The sequence below is a fragment of the Thunnus thynnus genome, chromosome 23, assembly GCF_963924715.1.
Source record: "Thunnus thynnus chromosome 23, fThuThy2.1, whole genome shotgun sequence".
In the NCBI taxonomy this organism is placed as follows: domain Eukaryota; kingdom Metazoa; phylum Chordata; class Actinopteri; order Scombriformes; family Scombridae; genus Thunnus; species Thunnus thynnus.
In genome coordinates, this window is record NC_089539.1 from 19084878 (window position 1) to 19103029 (window position 18152).

General features: G+C 39.3%; 1 protein-coding gene across 2 annotated transcripts in view; it reads left to right on the plus strand.

Annotated features, from left to right (window-relative positions):
• The first annotated feature begins 1648 nt into the window (after nt 1-1648).
• lin7a (lin-7 homolog A (C. elegans)) overlaps nt 1649-18152 on the plus strand; it is a 36574-nt gene continuing 20070 nt past the window's right edge. For both annotated transcript variants that reach the window (XM_067581441.1, XM_067581442.1), the window contains exons 1-2: nt 1649-1763; nt 16501-16619. In XM_067581441.1, the coding sequence (XP_067437542.1) occupies nt 1727-1763; nt 16501-16619 (156 nt within the window). In that variant the 5' untranslated portion in view covers nt 1649-1726. The remainder of the gene's footprint in view (nt 1764-16500; nt 16620-18152) is intronic.

Sequence of the window (18152 nt, forward strand, 5' to 3'; positions counted from 1 at the left end):
CACGTCATGCTGCCCCCCCCTCTAACCAGGGATTTGCTACTTGTTCTTGTTCAGCACTGCTTCTGTCAAGTGCAATGACTAGCCATGTATGAGATATGCCACAGCAGCAGGCACCATTAGGCAGCAGATCTACAGTAAATGAAGAGAGTCAGTTTGGCTGTGTTCTGTGGTAACACATAATCCTTAAGCCCTTCAACTAAGGTTCACTATCATCATTCAGTTCTTATCTATCAGGGCCGCATGCAGCGTACGTAGCCAAGAGAGGAGATAACAGGCAGCATGGCTCAGCAGTTCACAATAAACCTTAATGGCAAGTGGTTGCAATCAACTGATCTCTAAAAGTGCAATAGATGAATGGATTGGACGGTTAAGCATCTAAGCATCTGCACGTGCAAGCACAGAGACACACACATGTGCACATGATAGTGAGATTCAGCGTGCAAAAAACATAATAGTTGACCGCTGCAGATGGTGAAGCCATGTTGTGGAATCAAGTTTTTTCATTTAGTCTTAAGTCCAGCTTGCACCTTCATATCTTTCTGACCTCATCACCCCTTATACTCCCCCTCACGCGCTCCGATCACTTGATGCTGGATGTCTTACTGTTCCTAGAATCAAGAAAAAAAATCAATAGGCAGTCGAGCGCTCTCCTACCGAGCTCCCTATCTCTGGAACCAGCTACCTCTTATAATCAGGGAAGCTACTTCTGTTGAAATCTTAAAATCTAGACTCAAAACATACTTATTCTTACAATCATTAACAACATTGACATGGGTTGACATAGTCTTTTCCCTAACCCCACTGAGCCTGCTATCAGTTGTAGTGATGTGATCATGTTGATAATGTGATGTTTCACATGATGAGCTACCTCAGATGGTTTTCTGTGTTTAAATTTATCTTTTTTTTTTTCCTCCTTTTGTGTGTGTCGTCCCTCCTCGATTGTTTTAATATTGTCCAGTAAGTTAGAGAGAACATTGATCTATGAGCTACACTATGTGGCCAAAAGTATGTGGACTCCATATCCTTATACTTTTGGGCTAGGCCCTAATACTAATTAAGGGAAATCTTAATGCTGCAACATACAATATTTTAGACAACAGTTTTTGTCTCCAACCGCTCTTGTGAGAGCAGCCGGATTCCAAAATCTTGTAGAAAGACTTTGGAAAGGAGTGAAAGCAGCAGATTAATGCCAATAGTTTTAAAATGAGATGCTTGTTCTAAATCTGTTTTCTTGGCTAATCTGTGCCTTTCTACCAATAAACTCAAATAAAATCTGATATTTTAGCAGAATGTTCAAAATCTTACTTTTCTTAATATGTTTAAATATTTTCCACAGGTTTTAAAATTATTGTACTATCTACTGTAAATTAATATTATGTCGAGGAGATCTTGAATCAATATATATATATATATATATATATATATATATATATATATATATGTGTGTGTGTGTGTGTGTGTGTGTGTGCGTGGGTGCGTGTAAAACTGCTGTTCCTATCCAAACAATTCCAGGTGATGATATTATAAGGATGGAGGTAGATTAATCCTCCTCCAAACCACTCCCAACCTCCCTCTCCTTCTCTCTCTCTCTCTCCCTCTCGCTCGCCCTCTCGCTCACTCTCTCTCCCTCTTCCCCTCTCTCTCTCTCTCTCTCTCTCTCTCTCTCTCTCTCCCTGTGTGATGCTGCAGCTCTGGTAGTCTTTCCAGTCTCCAGTAAACAGCAGACATGGCGACAGTGGTCCAACCGCTCACTCTGGATCGAGGTAAGGCGCTCGTTGCTTTACAAATTTGTGTTTGTTATCAAAGGGCTTTTTTTTTTTCTTGATTTGAAAACTTCGACAAGGAAGTAGCAACCCGAGGTAGATCCAGGTGTTTGTATCCGGCTCGGATTTCCCACCGATTGCCAGCACAGGTCGTTATTTCAAGGCAATATGAGCTCACGCTATTCTAAATAAATAAAAAATAAAATAAAAAAAATAAAAAAAAACCCTCTCCAGCCTGTCGGTTCTGTGCGTGCGTTTTGCAGAATGGAGCGCTTGTTTCCTCTGGGTCTATTTGGGCACATATATTAATTCACCATCATTTATTTGACAAATGGACATGCTTACACTGCTCACAGTGCGTTTCGTTTATTTCCATCCATATTATGTAACCTCCTCGGTAATATTATCCTGTTACAGCTCGCTTTTTCTTTGTCATCCATAAACAAAATAAATAAATAAATAAATAAAAAAAATTAAAAAAAAAGACATACCTCAGCTACTGAGTCGCGGAAGCATTAAAATCTACTTTATCAGATAGGAGACAACTTTTGTATTTGATCAGTGCAGGTGCAAGACAGGTTGATGCTCTCGTAGCAAATATGAATAGGACGCAGGTCTTTTTGTACCTACTTGTTGGAAACATACCAAATGCAAAAAATGTAATTAAGGGCTCATTATATCTTGTGATTATATCCCAGCCTGTTTTGCTAATGCATATGCACCACAGGCAGCGTTTAGTAAGAGCCGAGATAGAGTATTTAATTGTAGGCCATGTGACTTAAACACATATTTGTGCATCCCCCTGACCTCATTCATAATTCCTCCAGGATGAATTCTCACATCATTTAGCATTTGTTTCATTCTCAACAGCTGTAGTCCGACAATTCATTTTAGAATATTGTTCAATTGGTTAAAGCAAGCTTAAGAATCTCTTTAGTAATGTCATTAATGTGATATTATAGTACACTCTTGAGAAGCAGAGACTTACTATAAATCCCTGTACTGACTTGTTAAAAGTGTCTATTTTTAGATCACAGATGCAAAAAAAAAAAAAAAAAATCCCCAGTCTTACATTCAGACCAAATGCATATCCACTGGCGAAATGTAATATTGCACAAGTCTTGCATAGGAAATGGAAGCTGTCAAATATAGAGAAAGGAGACACCTTAGTTATTTCCTCTGTGCCAAGTCAAGCCATCATCACCTCCCCAGCCACTTCCAAGCCACAGAAGGTGACTATAAATACATTTATCAGGTGGGGGAGTAAATTATTATGGTGTATATCAATCTGACTGATGTTGCTTGTTATTTAAAATCCAAGTAATTAGTCACGATTGATCATTCTCTCTGATTTAAGGAATTTGACTCAAGTCCATGTGCTTAATTGCAACTTGTTCTTCACTTAAGTTTAATGCTTCTGAGCAGTCAAGCTTTACTGATGCACAATCTGCTGCGTGCAAAAGTGCTATACCGTGCAGAGTTAATCAAATGAGCCAAAGATTGCACCAAGCAAACAGATAAACAATACGACCCACGCTTTTCCCACCCACCACTCACGCTTTAGAATCATAGAGAGGGGCTTTGCTGTGTCGATAAACAAGCTTTAAAAGCACAGATGCTGACATAAATGTCTTATATCTCAGTAAATGTCAGCACCCAGCCTTATCTGATCGTAGTCATTTGCTGGGGCAGTGACTCAAATGTGACCTCAGCCTGTGCGCAGGGGTCCGATCCATATTCACATGCTGTGGCATGAATTCAACCAGTCAGCGGCTGGCAGCTGTAACGGCACGGGAAGTAGTAATGATAGTTTCGCGCTGGAGCTGTTAGACAGAGAGAGAGACAGAGAGAGAGAGAGAGAGAGAGAGGCAACATTACTGGCTCCCCTTTTTTCAGCTGCTGTCACTTTGGAGAAAACACTATAATTGCTAATGAAAAGGTGCTCTTGTCTCTTGTTGGGAGTAGGCTTTAGCTGCAGAGTCGCTGAGTTTGTCAAACACACACGCGGGGAGGGATCGGACAGAGATGTTCATTTCCACAGCTCCCATTTGGCTTGTTGGGTCGCAGCAGGATGAAAAAGGTCTTACATCACTGATCTTCCTGTTATTGTCAGAGGAAATGACTGTTATAAGTAAGCTCCCTATCAGGAACAATGGATTTCCCTGTATATATTATACAACTGGCCATTCTCTGTAGAGCTGGCATGAGCTACAAATAGGCATGTCCCAGAGATGACAACCTTTTTCCACATGAAGTAGTGAGAGGTGAGGCCTTCGTGGGTGAATCTCAACACTACTTTCATATATCCTTTTTTACCAAAAGTGAGATAAAACAAGACTGAATCGGCCACACACAGCTGAATGCTAACACCAGAGTGCAACATGCTCTCAATGAAAATGTTCACATTCTGGTGTTAAGCAGATATAATGTTCACCATTTTAGTTTAGCATGTTAGCATGCTAATGTTTGCTAATTAGCAATAACCACAAAGCACAGCTGAGGCTGATGGGAATGCCTTGCTGGTTATGGCGCTAGATGAAAAATGAAAGGATCACGAAACATGAATATCTGCACCAAATTTCATTGCAATCTACCCAGTTGTTCATAGTGGCAGTGAAAGTGTCGACACATTTAGAGCCCCTCAGACCCTCAGGTAGACTTTTGGGGCTTAATTAACAAAGGCTGCCTCTCCATGCCTTTTTAGTTCTGACCTCAGGAACAGTCAAGAGGTTTGAGCCAGAGGATCTAAGAGACCTAGCAGGCACTTATGTCTTAACCATGTCAGATAGATAAGATGGAGCAAAGCCATTCACAATTTAAAATTAATTCTGTAACTGCTGTAACCGACCAATAGCTTTCTGTTGTTGAGATATTTCACTCAAAACCCCAAATAACTCAAAGTGGTGCAGCGACAGACTGAGCAACATTGCCATTTATGGAGCCATGGCTAAAACATCATTTTGATGGAAACTAGCTAACCTAAATGAGATTTGACTCTACTGTTCATTAAATGTGTGACATATATTAGCTGAAGTACATTAAGGCTCACAATCTGTATTAATACATCCCATAATTGCAGAACTATAGTTTTCATGTAGACAATGTATGATTGAAAGAAAGCTGCAAAGCTCCCAGAATTACTTTCAACAACCCTAAAAACAGAGCTGCAAACTTGTTGCATTCAGCTGTTGGTTGAACAGGTATGAAGTGAAGGATGAATAGAGCAGTGATACCTTAGAAAGGGCAGTAAAGCAATAGATTTTCAATTTGAGGAAAAGGTGCTCCTTGCACAGAATGCAACATCTTATACAGTAGCTGCATCACATTCTGGTCTACAGAGTCTCTGTTGAGAAAGTGCATTGTCCCCTGGGAGACTTTTGAATACCAGTTAAAAATGGCAACTCTTGAGAGAAGCCCTTACTTCTTCAAGTATGACTCTGGGTTTTCTTTACAAGATCCTGTGAGTCAAACAAAATCTATACAGTTTATAGCCTCATGGGCTTAATAGCCTGAAAGAAATAACTGCAACTGAGATCCCAGACCATGTTTTCTTTCTGGGAGATCATAGAGAGTTCACTGATGTGAGGCCCGACCTTATTCCCATCACATGCTTTCAGTCACACCAGTGATTTGAAGGATTAAAGGGGCGCTGACAAGCTGACGTCACTCACAGCTGTTGACATTGCAAACAACCTACTTTTAAGCAAGAAATAAAGGTTCATAGAGTCATTGTTTTGGAGTGGCACTGTCCAGTAATTAGCGAGGATGAAGAAGACAACGAGAGTGCAGTTTTCAGTTTCTGCTTTCACCACAGGCTCCTGCAGGAGCCATTAGCCCTCAAGGAGTGATTTATTTGTTGTGCATTGAGGAGATCGTCGCAGTAGGGCAAATTAGAGCTAATTCTCTTGGCATGGGGACAGGACTTGTTTGATAAAACCCTGCTGTCCCATTTTACTCATTCAGAGTGTGATGATTTCTGTTTTTATGGGTGGAATTAGCATGAGAGTTGCCAAGGGCACCAAGGACAGTAGGGTCAAAGTGGCAGTGGCAGATGGCAAGGCTTTTTCAGGACAATTTATTTTAGCATGCATGACATCCAGATAGCATCTCCCAGGGTATAAAGGTAGGAGCGGAGTCAGAGAAAGGTCATTGAAGCCTTTCCTTTGATCTGCTGAAGCGAAAATTTTAATTTCAGCCAACAAACAAAGAAATTAAAAAAGAGGATCTTCACATTTTCCTATATTTACAGGGTTTGTGAAATTTATTCATAACTACGTGGTTTAATGAGCTCGGCCACTGATGTGGACGTGTTTATTTACATCACTGCAGTTCTGTCAAAATGACACTTCTAAGTACTGAAAATGAATTACACTCAGCTCTGCTCACTATTGTAAATGGACTAATTATAGCAGAAAACTGGAGCACTGCCCAGTGCGAACAGATCACAACAACAATGCTGTTGAGCCTTGTTGAACGTTGAAGCCTTCATTACGTGCCACTGTGGCTTTGTTCAGCTCTGTGCCTTTAGTCTAATCAGCGAATGATGAGGATGACCTTTTTTAGTCACAGCCTGATGTTAGAAGATCTCAGGGAAATGAGTTTCCAGAGAATCATGCCACACAGCTAATGTCAGCTACAATCATTTTTAACCATTTTCCTTCCATTTTTGCATATTATGTTATTATTCTTGTAGAATCTATTGAAAATAAGTGACTTTAGAGACCTTTTATTCCCAGTATGTGTGGATACAGATTATAGGTGTGTGATTGGGTGAGCATTGGACTGTGGGATTTAATGACATAATGAAATTGTGCATCATCATCATAATAACATTGAGTGAAAAATTAGGTTTTGTATGATATATGAGCTGAAAAAGTCACTAGACAGAACTACACGGCTGATGCAGTACATTACACTGCTAGTTATGATGAATGTAAATGAACCTTTTTAAAGGAAGATTCCACCTTTCAAAGTTTACTGCTATAATCCATATGTGATTAGTTCCTTCAAGAAATGACTTCTTTATCTCTGGAACTGGATGTATTTTGCTGGTGTACTAACTCCCCTTTAATTCTGCTTTGTCTTTTCTACCTTAATTAGTGATTTACTAACTTCCTAGTAAACCTTTCTGGACTTTTAGGGAGAGAGAGGTGAATTTGTATTCAATCCGCGTAGCTGTCTAGGTGTAGTAATAGCAAAGTGAGTTTTTTCCAAGAAGCAAAGAACCATCACAGTCGCCCACTGAAAACACAACATTTCCCATTACTGCACTGCATTCTGGTTTGTTTTAGTTAGTTTTAGTTTTTATCTATAGCCCACCTCTTGTATGGTGTATGTCTCCCTGATGTGTTTAGGAATATAACAATAATAAAGCTTTTTCTGTTTGAGAGGTTGACGCCAAAATAGGATTTTTTCCCAGCTGAAAATGTCAAATAAAATGAAATAACAAGGGCTGCACTGTAAATGTCTTTATGAGACATGTCATTGGTATTTGTACAGATCTCCACATGAAAAAAACACATTGCCGGACAGCAAAACACATTTATATTAAGTACTTATGTGTTTCAGGAATTGTGTGCTGTAATGTCCTTCCAAACTAATTGAACACACATAAAACTCTTTGGTTCCTGCTGTTTCTTGTGCTGTTCTCATTGCATGGTGAAACAGTGTAGTAATCCTTTAATAGAAAGTCATTGAAGTCCATTAACGTTGAATATATTGCTAGCTGACTTGTTTTGCCGCACTCCCTTTATAGCTCTGCTTTCAAATTGATGTCATGAGGTCATATCTTCGACAAATCAAGTACACTATATGTCTGGTATTCAAGTGATTGAAGTCTTATGAACGCTGTTGCTAGGCGACTGACAACAAAAATAGACATGCTCCCTTATCAAAAATGATTAGCGATGCATTTGAACATCATGTTCAAGAGTAAGAAAGAGAAGAAATGTTTCAATGACTTCCCAGTCAATAAACTCAATCCAACCTGAAACACCTCTCTCTGGCCTTTGACTCAGTACAGTACAGCCATTCAGGATCATTCAATCTCATGAAAAATAAAAGAAATACTGCATGAAATATTTTGGGAAAATGAGGCAGTCTCCTCATTAATATTTTTTATTCCTTTTGAAGCCCTAGAAATCCTTGAACTGAACAGTACATGAGCATAAAAGCAGAGGAGAATGCCAGCGGTTTTGCACTGTTTTTTTTATTTTTTTTAAAAAAAGAGAACAGGATTTAGGGATTTTAATGGTACTTTAATATTGGTTTTAGGATATTCAGTCATGAACGTTAATATTGTCACTCCATCATCACCACACAATGGAAACTTTGTTCAAAAAAGGCATTAGTGAAGTCCTGACAAGTCACGTAATTAAAAAAACTCACATTAAACTTAGCTCATTTAATCAGTAAGTATCACTAATGAGAATCTCATCCTAAGTATAGCAGAGGGAAATTAACTGCTGACAGGATCTCTGCTGGTGTCATTACTCTACTTAATATGGCAGCAGTGTATTACACTGTAACTGTATCCTGATGTAGCGTGCACTAAGTTACTCTGACTGGTGTAACAACTTCTCCCAGACATCAAAAGATACTCTGTAATTACTGCTCATGATTTTCCTTTTGCACATTGCAAAACTTTGCTACTTCTTTTTTTGCAGATAATGAGAAAGAAAGATGTTTTTTTTTTCTTGTGTCACCGTTCCTTAAAAAAAACCCTCCTCATTTAGATACAGCAGCAGAAGCAGCTCCCTTTTCTTTTTCTATGGAAAAGAATCAGTCAAACTACACAGTGAGAATGACCCATTTGCATACAGTGTGTTTGCTGCAGAGATATGCTAAATTTGGCGGACACAAAATTGTCAGTGTGAAAGTCGAGTAGGTTTCACTGAGGCAGAGTTGAAACCTTGTGCATATGTTGCGCACATCTGGACCCGCTGCATCCCCTGGAGCCAAATCAGCAGATCATGGGTGAAGATTTAAGTATAGTACAATAAAGCACTGGATGTTGATTTCTCTCCCCTGCATTTCCAGTGAAATGGTGATTAGAGCAGGCCTGAATCTTGTGGTTGCACAAATGTTCAGATCTGTGTGTGACAGTAAGACAGGCAGAGGTTTACTGTGTCAAGGGTTTAAAAGCAAGGGATGTAAACAGGCAGTCAATCAGAATAAACAGACAGGCAGGCAAAAAGTCCAAAAATGGGTTTGACAAGAAACAATCTGACAAGGAACTTCAGGGAAAGGGGTTATGTTTGTACATGGGGGTTGATGAGGGGATTGGGAACAGGTGAGCAACTGGGTATAGAGGTCCGGAAATGCTGATGCCAACTGCTGGGCAGGGAGGGAATAGCAGGCTCTGGGATTAATCAGTGGCTGGAAGACAAAAGGCAAAGCTTAAAGGTACAGAAAATTGTGTAAGGCTTGGTGACATGGTTGAAGTAGATTGGAAATAGGTCGGTCGGTCCACTTTATTCCAGATTGAAATATAAAAGCAACTATTAGATGGATTGCTGTGAAATTTGGTACAGACATTAACGTCCCCCTCAGGATGAAGTGTGATAACTTTGGTTATTCTTTAACTTTCCCTAAAGCTCCATCATCAGGTCAAAGTTTTGATTTGTTCACTTTGGTTTATGACAAAATACCTGCAAAACAAATAACATTACAGTCAGCCTCAGCTGTACTTTGTGTTCAGTGATAATCAGCACAGTAAATATTAACATGCAAACAAGCTGGTGAACATGGTAAACATGATATCCGCTAAACATCAGCATGTCATCATGCTGACACTAGCATGACACGGCTGTGCCTCAGAGCCGCCAGCATGTCTATAGACTCTTTCCTTGTTTCAGTATTAACAGACAGTACATCACACTGTATGCAAAGTCACATATAAAACAATAATCTGATCTTCACTGCAGTGAACTTTTATACATAATATCAAACAATATACTTTACATTTATTAAACATAACTTTCAATAACTCATTATGTTTGTTCAGAATCTAATTTGGACACCAAAAATTTGTGAAAAGATTGCACTGAAAGATGATAAAGGATATTACTAAATCATTGCCCAGTCCTAAGCTCAAGGTAAAAGTTCTGCATTCGAAATTGTGCTGAAGTAAAAGTTCAGAAGTGCTAGCAGCAAAAAATATACTCTAAGGTCATCAAAAGTAAATGTACTCACCACACAGTATGACCCCTTTACTGATGCCTTGAATCATTGTTTAGAAGATCATCATAAGTTATGTATGATTAAAGTTGGTCCACCATTGGTCAAGTCAATAGTAATGCAGTGGTTAGAATACCGTTTGTGTGTGTGTGTGTGTTTTCTTTTTTGACATATTGTAAAACATGTCAAATCCAGAGGTGTTCATGCATGTTGTTATTGCTTAGCAGAGTTGGTCAGTCAAGGATGGGATCTCATTCTCTGCAATTCCCTCCAGCTGAAGTTATTCATAGTTCGTGCAAATAACAGGCGCACCATGTGGGTGTTGAGCACATACTTGGTGTTATCTTGAACTATGCTTCATTTGTTCTGTCAGCCCTCTTTCTCAGCTGAAGGTATAACATGAGAGGAGTGTGGTCTTTCGCCCGCGATTATGTCAGTGTTATCAGAGTGCAAATCCAGGGGCTTTTTTTTTTTTCTCTCTTTTTCTGCCAGACTGTTAGGTAATGTAATATGTCATTTCAATGAACATCTGATTCGAGAATCATTTCCCGTTAATGTGACGTAACTGTGATCCCCTGCAGTCATCTCAGCTGCTTTGTCACGGAACGCAATCACCCTTCAGTGCATTGTCCCCTGGGTTTTTACAACCCTCTGATCAGTCACACAGCTCATTTCATGTCCCACTTTTACATCAAGCACACAGAAATGTGTTCATTTCAGTTGCAGAGTAGAACTGAGGACATGAAAAAAAAAAGGGAAACTATTTAATCTGTTAGAAATAATCCAGCAGACATGTTCCAGTTTATCAGAACTGTTTTCTTGCCACACTAAGACCATACCTGGATTTGTTTACACATTTTCTCACACAACAGTATCTCCCCCTGTGAATGAAAAACAGCAGAGCATAACATCTTCACAGCCATATTTTCTGGGTGTGAGATAAGATATCACTGGGAGCAGTAAAGTGAAAATTTGCTAATACAGCACCAGCAGACATTTCATTACCTCTGAGCTGCTGAGTGAGAACCAAAGAACTGTACACCGTTTATTACCATTCATTTTTGTATGGACACCTGCAATTACATTGTCATGTAATCACTGTTTCTGTGTCCCCTGTGCTGTTACATGGGGATAAAACTTGCAAATGGACATGAGAGTATATCACATTGTAGGTAAAGGTTGAAACATTTCATTGCATTTAAACTGTGCATCTACTCTGTTTGATGCAAAGCTTAAGAAATTTAAAATTACCCTAATTCACATTGGAAAGATTATATCAGGAAATGGGCAGGTTTCACTTCTGATCAAAGAGATGAAAGCGCCATCAGAAATGTCCGCGATATTAATCTTTGAAGTTAAGTTCCAAACGCCTAGTCGAAGTCCTTGATGTGGATAAGGAAAATGGTGCTAATGAGCATGTGAAAGCAAATAGTGGCAAAGAGAGGAAAAAAAAAAAACTTCCTGGATGGCCTTTGACCTCCGTTTAATGAGAAAGAAATGCTTATAAACCTCCTACACCGATGCCCTTGCTGCTGAGAAGTGTACCTGCTCATTATGAGCTATTCAGAATGCTTTTTGATTCAATGTTCTTCATCACTTTGACAGGAAATATTAATACAACATACTTGTGCATGTTTTAGCTTTTTAAAACCCCATATGGTGGATTTCTTTTTCTGATGAAAATATTCAAGAAAATCTGCAGTTAGATACAGTAAGTGGTATCACATGGATGTGAACAAATCTCTGTTTTTCTACCTATTGTTAAAAGTTTAAAGGGTCAGTCCAGCCAAATTATGAAAGCACATATTTCGTAACTTGGGTGAGTTCTGTGGATAATCTAGAGTAACTAGGACACTGTCTCTGGAAAGAAATGTTGCTGTTGGATTTTTTAAATGTAATTTTTCAATACTGTGAGCAGCCAAAACAAAATTACATTCATCTCCATTGTTTTTGGGTGGAGGAAGAAATCTCAGTGACAGATATCTCAAAACCTGGACAAATAAAAGCAAAACAATGTGCAGGGTGAAATACTGTGAGGGGAAAGTGAGAATATATGTTTTTTGTCATATTTGGGTGAACCTTTCCATTACAGCAGGGTACTCAAATATGAGTCATAGAGGTTCACTTAATACATTTCCAGTGCATCAAAGGGTAAGGGTGCATTATATGATGATGTTTCAGTAGAAAATCTCCAGAAGTCTGTACATGAACAATGTTTCTGTATTAAAGGGAGGCGTGACACCTTCATTGTGTAACCAAGTCCTTAAGCATAAAAAGGTGCAATGGCCAGGTGGAGACATTGGTGTAAGTGTTCATTAATATGTCTGCTGTAATTTGAGTTCACTGCATTCATTGTTGAAAATGTTTGATTTTACAATTATTCTTCAGTAGTCTTGTTATCACGACTTCAGCTGGTTCAGTTTTAACGTTCTTACCACAGTGTTTTTGGGATAGTTTCGTTCAAAACAGACATGTTTGGTGTTGTAGTGGAGTTTTGCATTCCCACTCCTTATTATGGCCACTGTTTCATTGCAAATCAAGCACAATTGTCTCGTACTTCCCTTGAACAAAATGAACCTCTATTTCTCAATTCAGCTATCCTAAATGGAGGTTTTTCATTGTCAACCTTTCTTTTTTGTATTGGCTAGTTTTTAACAAACCATTTTACTATATTAATCAGAGCTGCTTCATTCCAGTCACCAACTCTGGCGACTAGTGGGCGGATAAATGATGACAGCTGAGGTGAAGTGATAGCTATGCATCACTCAAAAGCAGTCCAGATGAGGTTGTGTTTCAATTTTGTTCCTTGTCCAACTTAAATTGTTATTCAGTCCAGATCCTGACCAGAGTCTTCCTAATGAGAATGCATGCACTGTAGGCTGTCAACACAAAAAAAAGATGTAAACTCCTTTATGGTACGACCTGCACTGTATGTTCAGTAAAGCAAAGCGTGGACTCAAACAAGGCAGACAAGGCGGATGAATTAAATGCAAAGTTTACTTGATCATTGAGACAAGCAAAGGTGAACAACAGGTAAACAGACAAAGCAGACAACCAGGTACAAAGGGGGCATAAACAAGCTGGCAGAGTTTCAAAAAGGCAGGCAGGCAGTCAAAAACTAGGGCAGCATACCAACTACAATATATTACCTAATGGATTCATAAAACCCACCATCATCATTCATGGCTGGATAAAGAACAAACAGAATGCCAAGAAATAGCAATCAAGGACCTAGCCTTCCTTAGAAACACTGTTAAAAAAAACACAAGCACTTAAAAAACACCGTAATTGCCACAACTCCGTCAGCCTGGTGGGAAGTCAATAAAACGACAAACTTCACAATGTCGCCTAGCTCACATACACCCATTTGGCACAACCCAGATTTTCTCATTAACAAATCACCCATGACTGGCACCAAGGGAAGGAAATATCTTCAAAAATAATACATTACTTATAGTTAATGCAAGATTATGGTATTGGGAATGGGCGATGCTTACAATACAATCGATTAAAGCATGCAATCAAGGCAAAAACCAGCACATCCAATAACAACCTTCAACCACCATCCCTACTAGACAACATCAATAAAATCGCTATCTCAAACAACCTCTGTCAAGATTATACAAACTTTTATCTTTCGCTGACTCCACCGTACTTCTTCCAATAAATAAATGGGAAAAAGATCCAATAATGCCAATAATGACACTAACACGAGACTAATTCAATACAAAGTCATTGACGGAACAACTTTACGGATCAGACATATGCATTCACTGTACCTTTAACACGACTGACCACTACTTCCATGCACTCTGGCTCTGCCCACCAGTACAACACTTGGTTATACTTGACAGATCACGAAAACAACCCACAACGCCTCTACTTGTAGCCCTAACTATCGCCAAGAAAACTATTTTACTAACTTGGGAAAAACGGAAAACAACTCACCGTCTCACAGTGATTAAATCTTTTAACACAACTATTACTCCTGCCACAAATATCATCAATGATTCAAATACTTCTATGCCTAAACTCACTCCACACGGCTGCTTCCCTACAACAATAATTCACCGCACATCTTCTCCATGCTCCATGCACATCTACAGTTAATCTCTCTGTTCTTCATGTCGTTAACCTGTATGCACCTTTACCTTCCTATCTGTCTGTCATTAATGTGTCTTTTGCAATGGCAAAAGGATGGCCCAATTGACAATCTGGCAAGGAGTACAGCAGATGGAAGTGGGCAGGTATATATAACAGGAGGGAATTGGGATGGAGAAGCAGGTGTGTAAGTGGTTGTGGGGATCAGGTGATTGGAAGTGGCAGGAACGCACACATGCTAGTTGGTTTGGGAATAACAGGTGAGTTAGGGGAAAAATTACGTGCAAAAATGAATGTGTTTAATTCTATCAACACATACTTGTAACCGTCCATACATAAGACTCCAAGTAGAGAAGTTTGATTAATGGCTAATTAGCAGTATCCCGACAACTCGCACCATTGCCGGCTCTCATCTGCCAATACAACTCTCACCGGACTAGTTCTCGAAAGCCGTAACCGGTGTCGACGTGAACTGAACCTGCAATTTCAAGTGGATCGATATAATCTGCAGAGCATCATTACGGAGCACTCGAAATAGAAACAGGCATCGGCGTTTCTGAGAGGCGTTCTCATTGTCTCCATATGTAGTATAAAGGGGGGAAATGCAATAAGATCTTTTGAGTGTTTCACATGTTCCTTTTTATGGCCCTTATACAGTATTCACAAAGTCAGAGCTCCACACTACTTCTTTTTTTTTTCTCGTCTCCCACAGGTCTGCAAACAGTAAAAGCTCCTCTGTCTGCCATCTGCTTTATTGAGTTACTCTATATTCCCAGAATTCAATATCAGTGTGTGTGTGTGTGTGTGGTGTCTGTAAGCATAATTTGTGGGCATCACGGTTTTCTGTGAAAAGAGACACTGGTACAACATGTAGTAAGATGACAGTGCCGGAGAGGAGCAGGTTATGTTGTTATTTTTCTTAATTACCTGTTACAAAGAAACCTTATTTCCTGGAGGTATATTCTCCTTTACTGTGTACACATAAGGCCCTTCATATTAAGTGCGCTTTTGATTAGGGCAGCTACTAACAGTTATTTTCATTATAAATGAACCTGTTGTTTTGTTTAGCCCACGGTAACATTTTTAATTGGCTTGTTTTGTCCAACCAACAGTTCAAAACCAAAATATATTCAATTTAAAATGACATAAAGCAGGAAAAAGCAGCAAACCCTTTCTTTTTTCTTTCTCCGTGAACGACTTAGACACTTAATTATCGAAATTATTATTATATTTTTCTTGCATGCTGTGTATTTGCTGATGCAGAACATACGTGCTGTAATGAACAAGAACATGTATGTGTGCGCTGCACCTTTTTTTGTATTGATCAATCCCTGTTGGTAAGCCAAGTGTGGTCTGGGCTGTGGAGGGTCTTAAAAAGAGATGCTGTTGTTGCTTGGTGGGGTGACATGAATCTAAACCAGCAGCTCAGCTATCAGTAGGATGCATTTTTTTCTGTTTGCTGCAGAAAAAAAACGTATTGAATAAAATAACTAGATAGCTATCTTCAGTGGTGTTTAAAGAGCTAAAACATTTATTCAATATGTGTAGTGCTGAGATTGTGTGATTTTTAATCAGTTTTATACCAATATAAATTGAGCATTTTGGAGGTTTTGGAATGCTGCTCTGACAAAACAAGCAGTTTGAAGACATTACAATTGGTCTTGGAGCTTGTGATGAACCTTTTCATCATTCTCTGAGATTATATAGATTACAGGATTACTAGATTAACCGATGATGAAAGTAATCATTAGCTGCATGCAACAGCAAGCCACGCCAGTGTATTTTGGGGTGAAAGAAGAACAAGGGAAAAAACACTCCAGCTCCACTGTAAAACTGCCATCTCTCTTTGTGTGGTCACACATCTCTGGACACACAAGCTGAATAAAACATGTTATTGACCCAACAGTCCAAGTCCAGTGATTGAGTACCAAATCACTTCCCTGTCCTTCGATTATGTATCTCTATTCGGCCTGCCAGTTTCAGAGAGCGAGAAATTAATCAGGCAAGCTGGCGGATTCATTCGGTGCTGGCTAATTAGTGGAGGAGCGCTCACTACACCCCAGAGTCGTAGCCTCTAACTTAAGGCTTACAGTTTAGTGTAAATGCTTTGTAATGCCCGGAGGTGCCTACTCTTACTAGGAAGTGTTACCTTTGAACAAATGAGCGCCTGACTTTTTCCCACTCTCCTTTATTCTCATGCATAGAGTCAAGCCAACGCAAATGATCCATGGATGGGATTGCTATTCTATCTTTCTTGCCCCTTCTGGCCTTGACTGAGTCTCTTTTCATTATCCCACCCATTGATTCGCTCTAGCACCTTTCTCATGGCTGTGCTGTTAATGTAATTGAATGGGGCGTTTTTTTTTGGGGGGGGGGGTGGTTTTCTCACTCTGTCCCCTTGGCGTGATATAGTCACACATATAGTCACAGCCAGCCCCTCTCTCTCTCTTTCTGCCAGATGTTGCCAGGGCTATCGAGCTGCTGGAGAAGCTGCAGGAGTCGGGTGATGTTCCCGGTCACAAGCTCCAGTCCCTGAAGAAGGTCCTTCAGAGTGAGTTCTGCACAGCCATTAGAGAGGTGAGTCACTGTCAAGGGAGGGTCTGTAAACACTGACATGACTCATGTGTTTAGAAGCAAGATTCTTTTCTTTTCTTTTCTTTTTTTTTTTTCTATTTTGAAGACCTCCTTGGTGCTTGCACTCCTTTTTATGGTCCTATTTCATTGCGGTTTCAATCAGATGTAGTGTGCTCAGTACTGTGACATTTTTTCCCTTGGAGTTGTTGTTTTAAAAGATAGATTCACAATTTTTCAAGTCTGTCCTAAAACAATAGTCAAGCCAAAGCAAATAGTCTGCCCAAGCGAATATTGACACATGTTCTTCTTGCTGTAATCATTCCTCTTGTTCATGCAGGCCATTAAGAGATCCCTTCATAATGCACTTTCAATGTAAGTGATGGGGGACAAAATCTTTATTTGAAGATAATACGAGGCTTCCGTCATCCTAGTTAGTCAAATGAAGTCAATATATTTCAAAGTTACTGTCTTTTTAGTGCCAAGTTCCCTGTTTTGTTACTATCTTTCCACTGCAGCTGAACAGTAAAACCCTCCATCGAGACACAAAGAGGGATTTTTTTTTTTTTTTTTTTACTAAAAAGACCGTAAATGCGGAAGATATCCACTTTATTTTATTAACTCAGATGGCTGAATAAACATTTAAATGCACTTTGCTCAAAATGGATTTTGTCCTCCAAATGTGCTTACTTACTTTTTAAGCACATTTGGAGAGGATCCGCTAATGGTCAGTATCAACAAGAGGAATGATTGCAGCAAGTAAAACCTGTTTCAATGTTCATTTGGGAACCCGACTGTTGTTTTAAGACAGTCTTAATAAAATTGTGAACATTCACCTGTTCAGTCAGGGTCGATGCAATGAGGAATTATGAAAACAAAAATAATATAACAACAAAAAGTGGGAGAGTGTACCTTTATGTCTCTGTTGTGTTACTCCAATAAACAAATGACTGCAGCATAATGAAAATGACAGAGATTATTGTTCTGCCTTATTACTGCCGGAGCTAAACAGCAAAACTGAGTTTTTGACTGCATGAAAAATTCAAACGGAGCATTTAAATGATCACGGGGCCGGAAAACATTATGAGCATTTCATTAACTTGAAGGTTTGCTAAGCTCATTACACTGAATTTTAATTAAGCAAATCACTGTTAGAGATTGGTTTCAATCACATTTTACGGGGACGGAATAAAGAGCGAATCATAAACAGTAGTACTTGTTTTTTTTGCCTCTTGTTAAAATGCTTTCATTCACACGCAGGCAAACAGCCACCCAATGATCCATCATCTTAACAACATTCATCAGGAGGACGGAGTACAAAGCAAACAATAGCATTCACTTTATATGACACCGCCGCACTGGCTGATAACCACAGATCTTGTATATTTAGTGTCCTGTCTCTTGTGATATAACGTAGCACTGTACTGACATGTATTTGTTAAGCAAACATGAGTTTTGAGGAGCAGAGAAACAGATGACAGATGCCATGATAGCCTCTGTGTTGCAACACAATTTTAAACAAAGTGAACATGTCATTTT